Raw genomic sequence first — 13,579 nt, 5'->3', positions numbered from 1 at the left:
TTTAACTGTATGGACTTCATTAGCTTGGGACTTTGAACAGCTAAGTGTAAGGTCTATGCCAATTGCTTTATTGTTTTCACCTTTCTGGATTTCAGCCTTGTGTAAGTCTTCAGACGACTGAGACCCATTCCCATCTTTATTGAGGTAAAATTCAATAAGTTTATCTTTCTCTAGCTCTTTCTTAGTGTCCAATGCAGTCTCCACCTTACCTGTCGGGGAACTGACACATTTGTTTACTTCTGGAATAACATCTTGTTTTTCACACAGCTCTAAGTCTAAGTCAGCTTTAGGTTCAACACTGTCCTTTTTTTCCAAGGAATCAACTGTCAAGTGCTCCTGGACTTCTGTAGTGGGTTTGGTTACCTGCTGCTTAGTTCTCCCCAACTTCCTGGGGTCAGCCAGCAAGCCTTCCATTACTGAGATTTTCCTGTCCAACCCTTTATCCATATGAGATGACATCTTTTCCAGCTCTATGAGGTCATCCACTCCTTCTCCCAGAAGGGATTTTTCTTTGGTTTTGATGTCTGAAGCATTTTTTTCCCCAGAAGGCACCTTTGCACATGGATCTGCAGCAAAGTTTTCCAAATGTTCAGTGGCAGTGATGTTGTTGGGAAATTCCAGTGACTTCGTCTTGATTGAGCCTGTACTCTCAGATGACTGAAGAACTTCAAAATCAGAGGACTTTTCCTTATCTGAAGGCTTTATCTGTTTGGCACCCACAGCAATGGATGGATCCCCATTCTGCTGCCTCTTTTCCTTGCTAAGGGATTTGAATTTGCTGAAAGGATTGATATCTTTCTCAGAGGATAGGTCTTCCCATTCTCCTGGCCTGTACAGAGGACAAAGATCCTTTGGTATGTCACTGTCAGGGAAAATGATGGATGTACATAGGATGTTAAAAGCAAAATGGAAACAGAAAAAAAAAAAACGGAAAAAAAAAAATCATATACCAACTTAAGCTCTGAAATTCAACGAAAAAATTACTTTCTCCAAAATAAACATAATCAGTGGAAGTAAATGACTTTAAAGAAAATGGAGAAAAATGCGGAAAGGATAATACCAAAATAAAACGAGTAAACCACTTGGCAGAATATGCCACATGGGTGAAGAAATGGTACACGTGTAGTAACAATGTGCAAGTCATCAGAAGTTCCACAGGACATGTATTTAGCTGCTGGAATTTCATTCATACCATATTAATATTGATATTTCCCACACCTGACAATGAGTCAACCTCTACAACCATCCATGCTTCTCTAGTCAGTACAAATGTATTTTTGAGAAGAAAGCAAATCAGAGATAAGCCATACCCTGTTTGAACATGTTTACTGGAAAACAGTAACAGGCAAGAGAGCTGGGTGTTTTTTTCCCTTTTATTTTTCTCCATTAATCAACTGTACTGTTTGCATGCAGACTTCCCCTAAGATTTCTTTTTACAGCAGGACAATCACAGAACATTTCAAAATGGAACATTCTTAAAAACTTAACAGCATACAACTTGAGCTCTTCATTGCTGCTAAAAAGTCTGAGGTGAATGAGAATACACGATTTCTTATCACTTAAAAGTTACTGAGAAGGTACTAAACACTCTAGTAACGAGCAAGTAATGAATAACAAATATCTGGGAAGTTTTTCTTGAAATGAGAAAATGGAGGGAAGTAGAAGAATTTCACTGATCAAACAGGTGTTGCCTATAAGGACCAAGCCTTGTTTAGAACAAATATATAAGCAGTGCCTAGACTACGCATAAATGAAAGTAGCCCACCCCAGAATGTCTATTATGTATTATATATGGTGACTTTCAAGGCATTTCTGCTTCTGAAGTGGAAGTATTTCACAGACTGGTATTTCTGCAAGTCCTGAAGACGGCAGTTAAGGTTTTAAATACTCCTCTCAGAACAGTCCTGGTAACACAACAAATGGTCCAAATCTAACTCTCTTCACTTCCACTGAAATAACCCTAGAGACAAGTCAGGGCAAGAGCCCAACCATGGCATGCCACCAATCCTTTTAATTACTCCTTTGCACTTTGGTTCTCACATATATGACTCATTTCTCTTTACTGCTGCTGAAGTGTTCTAAAAAGAAAGCAGAACACCACCACAAGTGAATCATTCCTTTGCTGGCACTTTCCTCCCCTGAGTTGTTTTATTCTGCTGCATTCAAACTCTTCCCTTCCATTCCACCCCCCACCTCCTTTTCCATGACCCTTACTGAAAATCTGTAAACATAAGTTCAGGGAAGAACACTCCTTACGATGGCAATGCGTCTTTAATCTTCATGTGAGAGATGTCATTGTAGAGAGCTATTGAGACAACCTCCTCCATGGGGCAGATGAGCCCATATTCTTCACAGCCATTCTCAATTACCAGAGGATCAGACTTATGTGGGTCAAACATGATATTGTTTGGAGTTACTATCATGACTCCTCCAACTACACCCTAAAATAGGAAAAGGAAGAGTTAGCACATCACATGTAATTCAATTATTTGGTATTGGATTCTAAGCTACTATTCTAAAAAGAAAAACCTCTCTCCTGCCTCTTTATACCCCGTCACGCAACGTCTGCTAACAAAACATTTTGGTTTCCAATTGCATCAAGTCACAATGTTGTAAGGCAAGCAAAGAAAAAGACTGCTTAGTAACACCCAAGTTCCTGGTTGATAAGAACATCTGAACTTTCACTGCTGCCTGCTACAAGCTAAAACTACAGATTGTTAATCAGTCTCAGACAAAATAGATTAGTGGATTTATTCTAGATGCAGCCACCTTCACTTGATAAATGAATTTATATGCAACCAGCACACTGGAAGGCAGTCTTGCTCATGGAAACGTCAAGGTTACTATGCTAAGCTACATTATAGGTCCCCTTGATCTACTGTTCCAGAGGTAACGGCAAAAAGCTTCTATATGTAGGGACCTGATATGAAACAGCTTCTCCCCGATCTAGAAGCAACCGACCATTTTTCAATTATCCAAGGCCATCTGCAAGGCAAGCCAAGGAAGGTCAACAAGTAGGCAGGTAAATGACCACAAGCTCAGTTTGGTTTTTTTTTTTTTTTTTTTTTTTTTTAAACTGAGGACATGCCAAGCTAATGGCTTGGCACTGGCAAGTGAGTACATGCGCGCCTGCTCCTTTATAAAGCAGAGTCCATATATATTTCCAATTTGCTTCTCCTGTATGACTCACGCACACATGCCTTGTTTGTGCTTAGATGAAAGAATTAAAATCCCCACTTTTGATTCTCTGCAAATTTTTCAGTCCCGTAGCCATAAAATTGGCAATCTGTATCCCCTGCACCTAGCAGGCATCACATAACAAAGCAACAATTGCCCTAATTTACATGCAAGACATCAAGTAGCCCTCTACTACTTTCTACAAAATAGCAGACTAAAAAATTGCAAAGTAGTTAAATACAGTCTACATCCACTCAATGCAAAAAGAAGCCAAGAACTGTGGGTGTAAACACATCCATCTTACAGAAGTAAGGACTAAGGGAAAAATAGGTTTAAACTACAATGGTTAGCGTCTCCAGTGTTATAAATTCCAGAGAACTTGAAAACCCAAACATGCAGACATCTAACTGAAACCAGAGTCAACAAGAGTACATGTATCAAAGTAGACAGTTCAAGACAACAGTGTCTTGCAACCTTGAGAAGAAGAGAGGTTTAAAATAATGCCCAAGTTTTGTGCCTTTGCTTCTAAAACAGCTGCTGTAAAATTTAGGGTTGCAGTCCCAGTGGAAACACGTATGTTGGAAGAAAACTTGCACGAAAAAGAAAGGGTTGTATCATGCAATATATTGGTCTTTTTATTAGGGTCTGCATGACATTCATTAGCAAGTGCAGAAGCAACGTGGACATATTTGGAAACACTGCTCTGGAAACAGTTAAAATTTAGCTTAAAGTCATAAATGAAACAGGTAGGCATGTGCTCATTTTATAAAGCTGTTGCACAATTTGCTGGAACTGAACAACTAATCCTGACATATCATAACTCTGAAGTGCATTTTCTATGTACGTAGCAATACACTCTTAACACAGATAATTATGGGAAGACATGGTAAGGGAATAAAGATAGGTAGGACAGAAGCGCTATTCTTCCATAAAAAAATCATTGTAACAGATTAAACAATTAGAAGAACAAAATGATACAGCATAATACCACAGTACCAATAAACACAGCAGTGGTAGATGAAGCTACCATAACATTTACATTTTTTACAAACATGGTGCACATTTGACTCCCCCAGTATTCACCTCTCACTTATCAAAACAGATTTTGCTTTTAAAGAATCTCAAACAATGCCTAAAAGTCAGGATTCACCTACCTTACCATCTGTGAAGTAACGACAATTCATTTTTAAAAATTTGACAACCACAGGCTCGTCTTCTTCAGAAGTTGAGGACAGGACTCTCTCAACTGGTTTGAAGGCCTTTCTTGCCAAATCAGCATCCTTAAAGAAGAAAAAGTTCAGTACAGAGCAACATGATCAGAATCATATACTTTTAGATTTTGGGCAACTAAAAGACCAGGTTCAACCAACATTTTCCTTTTGCTTAAGTAAGAAAAAGTGGTGGCCATGTATGTATGCTTCACGCAGTACCCTCTATGGAAGAAAAATTATGTAATATTAAAAAACTCTCAATACAAATAAAAGGCAAGAAATTAAAAAAAGCCAAGGCAAGTCAGTAACAGAATTTCAATGAGGTACTCTCATTAAGAGAGGGCTAGTCCTGCCACCTCCTGCCACACCATCCACACCACACACAGTGCACTGCTGTGATTCCCAAAGCAGGTGACACAGCAGTCTACGACCAAGGTTAAACACAGTTATTCACTCCAGGCTTCTCTCCACTTTTGCTTTTCATTAGCTATGGATTTGAAATGTCTAATTGTTTTAGCATCAGCAGGTGGACAGCCAAACTCTCTACTACTATCTAAAATTATCATGGTCAATCACCCTTCTAAGGAAAATGAAATATCAGCTATGCCAAGGCCTTTCACAAAGATTAAATCCAGCAGTCTTATCTATAGAAGAGAAGTTTATATATGGGTACCACCATAACACACTTAACTAGAAAGAAACTGACTGCTCAGACTAAGCTAACAGCCTCGGTGCTCAAGGATACCAATGCAGGATGAAGGCTCTGGACAGCAGAGTGGCATAGAAATCTCCAGGGTGAAACACCAAGTAATTCTTCATTTTTAACTTTCTGTTCTTTAAAAACTATCCACTACATCATTTTCAATCCCTTTGATTAGACTCTTGGCCCAACTGACTTGTACTGGGTTTCTGTACTCAGACAGAATTCCCTTAATTTGGAATATTTCAGAGATGGTAATTTTTTAGTACAGCAAATTAAAATTAATGTCACTCAATATTAACAACACTACACACAAGGTCTGAACTGTAACCTCAAAAAACTGCTATTTACACAGCCCTGAATCTCAGCTTCAGAATCAGAAATTTTGTGACCGTAAGACCAGTCAACCAATATTTGGCTTACAGGGAGTTTATCGTATTCGGCATCTGATGATGATGGAGAAACGGGAGCACCAGGACTGAAAGAAGACAGCCTCGCGGCACTTGTTTCTGGCACAAAGAGAATCTAAATACAAACATGTATGTCAAAATAGTAAGACAGAAGCTTTAGAAAGTTACTCACTATAAACACTACATTCTACTAGAAAGACAATCCAATATTGATCACTTGTGATTGCAATGCACTCCTTAATAACTACTTATTCTGGAATCCTTCTTCATAGATGGTGATGGCACAGCACACACAGGTCTAACTAATTACAGGATCTAGCTCTGCATTTTATATTGCAGCACAGGCAAGAAAATAAAACAGTTTCCACAGAATGAGAACCTCCTTTCTTCCCCCCCAGCGTTACAATCCCAGGTTGTCTTGCAACTATCAAAACTAAAAAATAAGTAACTAAAATAACTCTTAACAGTCATTAACTTGTAACAGCACATTCTGGTCCAAAGAGAAGGCCATTGTTGAAGACGGGGGATTTTTAGTGGTAGACATTTATAAACCTCTTCGCTATAGTTATCTGTTTCCAAAAACATACTTGCATCTCCAAATTTAAGAAAATATTCTTTATATGAACTACCATTTTAGCAGCATGTGCTACATTTAAAAGCGTAATAGACTAATACACATGTGTATATATATATAAAAATATAATGCTTTGTTTGAATTTTCACATTCACACACAGTGAACATCCCAGATTTTTAGTACAGTAGTACTGAAACTGCAGTACAGCTTTGGACCTCCAGCCCAAATAAAAACACAGAGCCATTTGTTGCAAGTGTCAGATCAAAGAAAAATACTTCTGAAGTTAAAAACAAATGTTCACAGTTTAGCTTTAAATTAAAAATGTTCAGAAAAATAAAACCATTTTGCTTATCCCAGCTGTTGTCTGCTGGGTATTCTCAGGCAAGTCATGCCATCTTTTTGTGCCTCAGTCTTGCTATCTGCAAATCAGGACACTTCAATCTCTTCAGGTCTGTGAAGCAGAAGTAGAGATCTGCTCTTCATGAACCAGGCGGTAGCCTTCACATTTGCATTTCCATTACTTGACTCCCCCCAAAACTGTCTATCTCCATTTATTTCTCATCTTACAGGAGACTGACTCATCCCCAATGTAATGGCAAAGAGCCATTTCAATTACTGTATCTAATTCTTTAATGTATTATATACAGCATTTATCTAGGCTTCCCAAGAATTCAACTCTCTTGCAACAGCTAGCTACATTACCCTCTTGAGCTTCAGAGTCATCTTTAAGCTTTAGTGACAGCAAACAAATAACAGAAGTCAGATATGGCAATTACAAAGCTCCCCCTGAAACTCCAGGTAACAATTTAGTGAGCTCCCCTTTAAGGGATTTAAATTACTGTTCATTATCCTTGTATCCAAGTACCTAAAAGATATGCGAAAGTAGTAAAAAGCTTTTAAATACATAGCAAATAATCAAGTTTCAGGTATAAAAAAACCCATAAAATATTTACCTGGCCTGGCACAATCGTCTGCGTAAAAAGCTTATTGAGCTCCACAAGCTTGTTTGGGGTGATGTTAAACTTTAATGCTATGCTGTTTATGGTGTCCTGGTTTCCAGCCTGAAGAAAGAATTGAAGCTTAAGATCGCATAGCGAACACATTCAGCACACCAGCTGAACTAAAACCATCTAACAGACCACTTGCAGGGAATAGATCTGATGATCTCAAAACACCCTCTGTTTAATAGCTTACGTGATAAGCCAATATCAATAAAAAGAAAAAAATATTCTCTCATACTATTCAGTATATGAAATGGAGAGGTGTTACAGATGTCCCCCTCCTTTTCTCATAAAACTTTAAAGCAGCATCACCTTATCTACAACTGGCCTGGCAAATGGGAAACGACACACACTGCAAAGTTCATTACACTTTCAGCAGTCGCAGCACATCAGGCATTTGTGCTGTTCCCAGCTGGGACACTTGCCTCCCACAGTCACTCTGTGTGATGGAGGGGAGGGTTCAGTGCCCTGGCTAGCTCACACAGAGACTTTCTGAGCAGAGCCAATTCTCTGAGCTGCCGCAGCAGCACACTGCCACCCCGCTCCAGCTTAAAGAAGTCTCACATCATCTCAGGACCGAGCACAGGCCAACCACTTTGTGACCTAAGCAACACTATGGAATGGAAGTATTTTTCAAAATAACAAAACTGATTACTCTACTAAAGAGCCATGGTGCCGAAGTAAAAATAGGACTGGCAGGCTGTGAGAAGAGGTAGAGGACCTGGGCTGAACAGTGGTTCAGGACACGAGCCTAGCTCTTCCCACACAATGATATCTGGAGCAATCCCTATTGAGAAAGCTACAAATTGCAGTCAGCATTCACATAGTGTTTTCAGTTTTGTGCCACGGGCTCCCTCTCAACCTCAACAACTTGCAAATAGCAGACATGAACAAAGCACACACCAATACTTACAGTATATTCTATGGTACCATGGGGTTTCTGAGAAACCATTTTTTTCTCTTTCTTTTCATTGGTTTTGTTTTGATTGTCATCTACAGAGGGAAAAAAAAAAAAGGACTCAAGTAATTGACTTTCAAGATGTTTCCCTATCAACATATTTTGAAAGATATCTACACTATGTGCAAATTGCAGCTGTGAACAGGAACAAGAGGGCACATCAAAAACATCTATTAGGCCTTAAAATTGCATTGCAAGGCAAGTAAAGCTTCATCAAGTACAGAAGGTTTAGTAATCATCCAGGAACTCTGCAAGAGTAATATATATGTGATACTGTATCAATACAGAGCTGCTCCCATGTTCTTCTGTGTCTTCCTACACAATTCAGCTGCTGGATACAAGAACTTTGTGTGATGAGCTGCTGTCAAAGCTGAGGCAGAAACCAGTAGATGAATGTACGCACTGATATCGCATCAGTACGACCACAACAAATACTGGTTAATTGCCACTTCACCTCCAGTACATCGTATTTAAATGCTATTTTAAACTGTGAAGGTAAAAGTACGCTGAGAGTCCTGCGAAGCATACAAGCATACAGTATACAGTCAAGTATTAGAAAGCATAAAGCTACAGTACGCAAAGCTTATTGCACCTGCAGAAGCCCTAGCAAGTCCCAAAAGGCACACGTGAGCTCTCAGGAGCGTGGGCAGGGTAGCTATTTCCAATTCTTACCACAGCAGAAGGCAAGTGAAGCTGAGGATCAGGGAAGACGCCTGCTGCCCAGCCAACCCCAGCTCCCTGAAATCGACACTGGCCCCGAGGGCTCACTCTCTGCACCCCGAGCCCAGACCCACATACCTGGGGGGGACGAGGGTGGCACGCAGCCCCAGCTCCAGGAGCGGGGCCGGGACGTGGAGGGGCTGAGCATGGCTGCCCTCCTCGCCCAGCCTGCTCGCCCCCGACCCGTCAGAAAGGTCCTGCCGCCTCCAGCAGGGTGCTGCAGCCCGGCCGAGATGGAGAAAGGCGAGAAGTCAAGGCAGGGCTGGGACCGGCAAAACCAGCTGCCAGGGCCAGGAGTGGGGAGACGCTGCCTTCCTGGGGCAACTGTTCCCGGGGTCCAAGCTGGCAGCTCCGGAAGGAGATCAGGGAGGAAAGGACGGGGAATGGCAGCGCAGGGTTTCTGGCTTGCATTCAGGCTTTGCTGCAACCTTTGCTATTTCCAGACAGCAAGAGGCGGATAGTAAAAAGAAGGGTGTGGGGCGCCTGGCCCACTGTAATGTACACAAGAAGAAAGGAGCGGCTCAGAAGCATGCTGCATCTGACCCTTCTGCCAACCCGCTTCCACAGCGAGATTAATGCTGGGGACTGCCTCAGCGTCTTCCAGAGGCTACACGGTCAGAGACCGTCTCCTTCAGTCAACAGAGGCTCACAAGAGCCCAGCCTGGTGCACGCAGCTGAACATATATCCAGGCATTACTGCAGGGGTACCTCACCCACCGCCTGCCAGGGATGCAGTCGTGAGAAGCGCCAAGGTTAGCCATGCAACACACAGCAAACACATTTTCCCCACAATGTAATAGAGGAAGAAAGCACGCAGGGACTAAACACGTACAATTTAAGTACATGTGGATACTACATGGGCCGTGAAGGACAGAGGTAGGAACACCAGGACAATGCTGACTTTTCCCTGATAGCATTTTTGGAGCAGAGCATCACTCAATGACCTCAGACATATCACCTCCAAGACTGGAGACATACAGTAAAACTTTTAAAATGAGAATTCTTGCTGCCTTTTTCTGACCATTTTTATTTCCACCATTGTCACACCATCTTCCTCTGATCAAAGTCAAAGCAGTTTATAGTGATGGATGGAAAAGCAGGTAATGACAACATTAGCGGGGCACAGTATTAAACCATCAGAAACACAATTCCAATATGACAGACAAAACAGTGGCAAATAGCAGATGTTTCCTTAATCCATTATTTATGTACAATTGCCTATATGGACACAATCCTGCTTGAATAAACTACCCCAACTGACAATGAGTGAGTTCACACTATTTTGTACTACTGAGGAGATACCACTTTGATTACTCCAGGATCACGAGAACTACATATCACAGTCACGCAGGCAAACCAGCTAAGCTGCCTGGGACCTGTCACTGGAGAGAGACAAGAAAGGTTTATAGGCAGACTTCATCTTCTAGTAAATCACTGAGCCTAGCTGGAAGAATTAGACAAGTTTCCACATACATGAACTGTTGCTTAGCTCAGAAACAGCACGTGAAGTAGGAAACAGTTAAGAGCAATTATTTCATACTAACGAGACATGTACCACTAAGACTTTTGGGTGGGGGAAGAATAAAAATAATTAGCCCAGAAATATGAGGGGGGAGAGAGAGAGGGAGAGAGGGAGGGAGAGATTTTGCACCTGCTGAATGTGAAAAAGTTTACATCTGTGTGTGGATGGGAGGAGTAACAATACGCAATTAAAAGCGGTTTCTCTGCAGAGCTCATGGTGTTTGGAATTAGCTAAACATTGTCATTCCAATGCATTGTCTTTGGAAGGTGGGATGGTGACTGAGAGCTGACCATGACAGCAACCACAAAATACTCTAGCAGTACAGACAACTTTCTCCTCTACAGCTTCGTACCTGGCAGCGGATGCTCCCCTCTCTCACCCTGTAAAATACACTGTATTTTTCAGATTCTCCTAATCCCATGGGCCACAAAGTTTGGAGATTAAAAAACACTATCCAGTGAAAAGTTATAACCTGAAATACCGTGTTGCAAGGAGACAAATAATATGCTCTGGTTTTTGGCTGATAGGACTGTGGGTCTGTTTCTTTAGTAGGGTCCCCAACACAACTGTGGTGCAATACAGAAAAGTGAGCTAGATACTCACACATAGTGGAAAACCCAAAACGGTACAGATACGTAAAACAGAGAAAGTTCAAAAGACAAGCCAAGTTTAGATTAAACATAATACAGTCCTTTTCTTGCCAGTAAAGGTTAATAAATCCTAAATAAGCTCAACAATTAGATGGCTTGCCTTTCTTTCACATCTATGTGCAAGTATATATGTTATATAGCCTGTTTAGCTACAGGCTAAAAGAAGCACTCACAGTCTGTGAACCTACCTGTTAGACACTTCTTGTTTGGATACTTTATTCTCCACCACCACTTAGCTAATATTATGGTTAATTCTTTTTTTTTTTTTTTTTTTTTTGATGTCCCACCAGCAAGGGGTTCTGAACACCATCTTTACGCTAAATTTAACTACTCGGAAGGCTTTAGCAATTCCAAACCACATCGTATCACTTCAAATAGCACAAAGTCTTAACTAGTCTACGTTTTTAATTGTGCATATAAAGATTTAAAATAGTAAATTTAAAAAAAAAAAATATCATACCTTCAGAGGAAAGAACTCCAATGAATCCATTAAATCTGACAAGTACTGCTAAGGCTACTTACTGTACAAGTAGCGAGGCCAAGCTCACAAATTATGCTCTACATGAACGGTTACAGCAGAGGGGGTAGAAAGCCTGGCAAAGCAAGAAAAACATACTATTTCTCCAGTTCCCTTATCCTCTCTCATTTCCCTTTCAGGAAGCCAAATGTTTTCTGACATGATCTGAAGGCAGTTAGCTCTAGTAGTAGTCCCAAAGGCACCCAGAGCACAAGCAGGCGTGATGGAGTCCTCGGTAGCCACATTTATTTCAGACAGAACTAGATGGAAACTGCACCTCTCCACAGGCTTTAAAATAAATGCCACTGGCTACTTTTTGAACTTGGACATTTGCTTAGTGGTGAAGTAACTCACAGTTCCACCTCCCAAGTTTTCCTGCACTGCATGTACACTGAAGATGGGATTGTACAACCATGAGAACTGACTAGGTGTTAATGCAAATTTGATCACACTGCATTTTTTGGAAAAGGGCAGAGTGGGTGGACTGAACCTCTCTGTCATTTCAGGAAACATGTAAAGTAAGAATTAGGTAAAAATAGTAAAAGTAATGAGCAATAAGAAGAAGAATGCCAAGTGAGAACAGGCAAGAAATTACAGGCCTATTGAAAACGGATAGGTCTAGAAGAGAAATTTTTCTGCCCTTACTGATATATTTACACCTAACTCAGTTTCCTAGCAGACTGCTCATATTTCATTTTGCAATGCTATGGGAAACCTTACAAAAAAGAACTACCTCGGAATAATTTGGAAAGCAATTATTGAAGGAGCATGACAAAGAGGTCAATCAGTTTATCATCCAAAAGACCTTGACGCATGGTAGGAGAATTGCACCTCTATGGAAATAGCTATGTAAGTAGATAGAATAGGTCAAGAAGCATTAACCAAATCCTGGGCTGCTCCCACTGACATACGACGTGCCACTGCAAGACAATACCATCGCCACCAATGCTACAGCATAACCTACTGCCGGCTGAAATCAGTGTGAGGTTTCGCAGTGCTGGCAGTGACAGCTGAACCTGCCTGACAGTTCCCGAGCCATGAGTTTGGCTGAGGTCTGGTAATGGTAGCAGGAAAGCTGAAATAAATAAGGGGCCAAAGGACTGACCACTTCCCACACTAGGTAAACAAACTCAGTAGCCTGACAGAATAAAGGCAATGGCATACTTGGAGCAAAAGTCCATTTTACTCATTAATCTCTGTCTTACCAAACACTTAGGCAGCATGTAAATACAGAAATCTTTCCCCTGACTAGCCTAGCCCCTTTGGATTCTAGAAATCATGGATTTCCCACAGTAGAGGAGCAGCATCGACTGAACCGTGCAGTCCCTTTCAAGACCTCCACACCAGTCTATGCCAATGATCCCCACAATACTATGATGTGCTACATAAAATAGTGCTTCCTTTCTTGTACTTTATACTTGATTGATTTCACTGAGCATCCTAATTAATGTTATTTTAAGGGTGAACAAATCCATAGTTGTTATTCACCTTACGCATACCTTTCAGGACGTCACCAATTTCCAACATCTTCTGTTAGTTATTTCACTTTTTCAGGTTGACTAATACTAGCATATTTTAGACTCTTTCCAATTTGTCTGACTGCACAGGCTGTCCTTCTCGTTAATTTTTCTTCTCCTACTATATCCTTTTTGAGATGGAGGAAGGAAAACCACATGCAAATTTTAAGATGCGAAAAACCCCATTAATTTGTGCAATGACATAACGAGGGTTTCCTTAAAACTGTAAGATACTAGTCATATTTTTCCACATTGCTGAGTACTTCACTGCTGTTTTAGGACATTGCCGTCCTACATCTCTATGACAGAACTGTTAGAGAAATAAAAATGTATTATTACAGTCTAGCGAAGCACCGGGACCAAGGAGCGAAAATCTGAAGGCAGCTTGTAAGAATCTGAAATGCAATAAACTCAGAGGAGAACAGTTATCACTTGGAGTAACCTAATTAGAGTACTGATAAGAAATTAAGCAAACAAGGCTTCCTGGGATAGTTCCCTTATCAGCAAATGAGGCCTGATACCAACTATCTTGACAGAGATGGAGTACAATAAGTATCACTTAAGCCACTCTAAAGAGACACAGAGACCTCAAGAATATGAAAGTCCTGCTTGGGCTGGTAT

General features: G+C 40.8%; 1 protein-coding gene across 1 annotated transcript in view; it reads right to left on the bottom strand.

The window, feature by feature from the left end:
- The window catches only part of NCOA7 (nuclear receptor coactivator 7), a 71,373-nt gene that overhangs the window by 19,190 nt on the left and 38,604 nt on the right, over positions 1–13,579 (bottom strand). Inside the window, exons 3-8 of the mRNA XM_009880186.1 lie at positions 7,988–8,067; positions 7,027–7,134; positions 5,512–5,613; positions 4,332–4,457; positions 2,257–2,441; positions 1–862 (exon numbers count right to left, since the gene is read on the bottom strand). Coding sequence (XP_009878488.1) covers positions 1–862; positions 2,257–2,441; positions 4,332–4,457; positions 5,512–5,613; positions 7,027–7,134; positions 7,988–8,067 — 1,463 coding nt within the window. The remainder of the gene's footprint in view (positions 863–2,256; positions 2,442–4,331; positions 4,458–5,511; positions 5,614–7,026; positions 7,135–7,987; positions 8,068–13,579) is intronic.

This window comes from Charadrius vociferus, unplaced genomic scaffold (genome assembly GCF_000708025.1).
Source record: "Charadrius vociferus isolate BGI_N301 unplaced genomic scaffold, ASM70802v2 scaffold82, whole genome shotgun sequence".
Classification (NCBI taxonomy): Eukaryota; Metazoa; Chordata; class Aves; order Charadriiformes; family Charadriidae; genus Charadrius; species Charadrius vociferus.
This window is presented reverse-complemented; position numbering and strand designations above follow the sequence as displayed.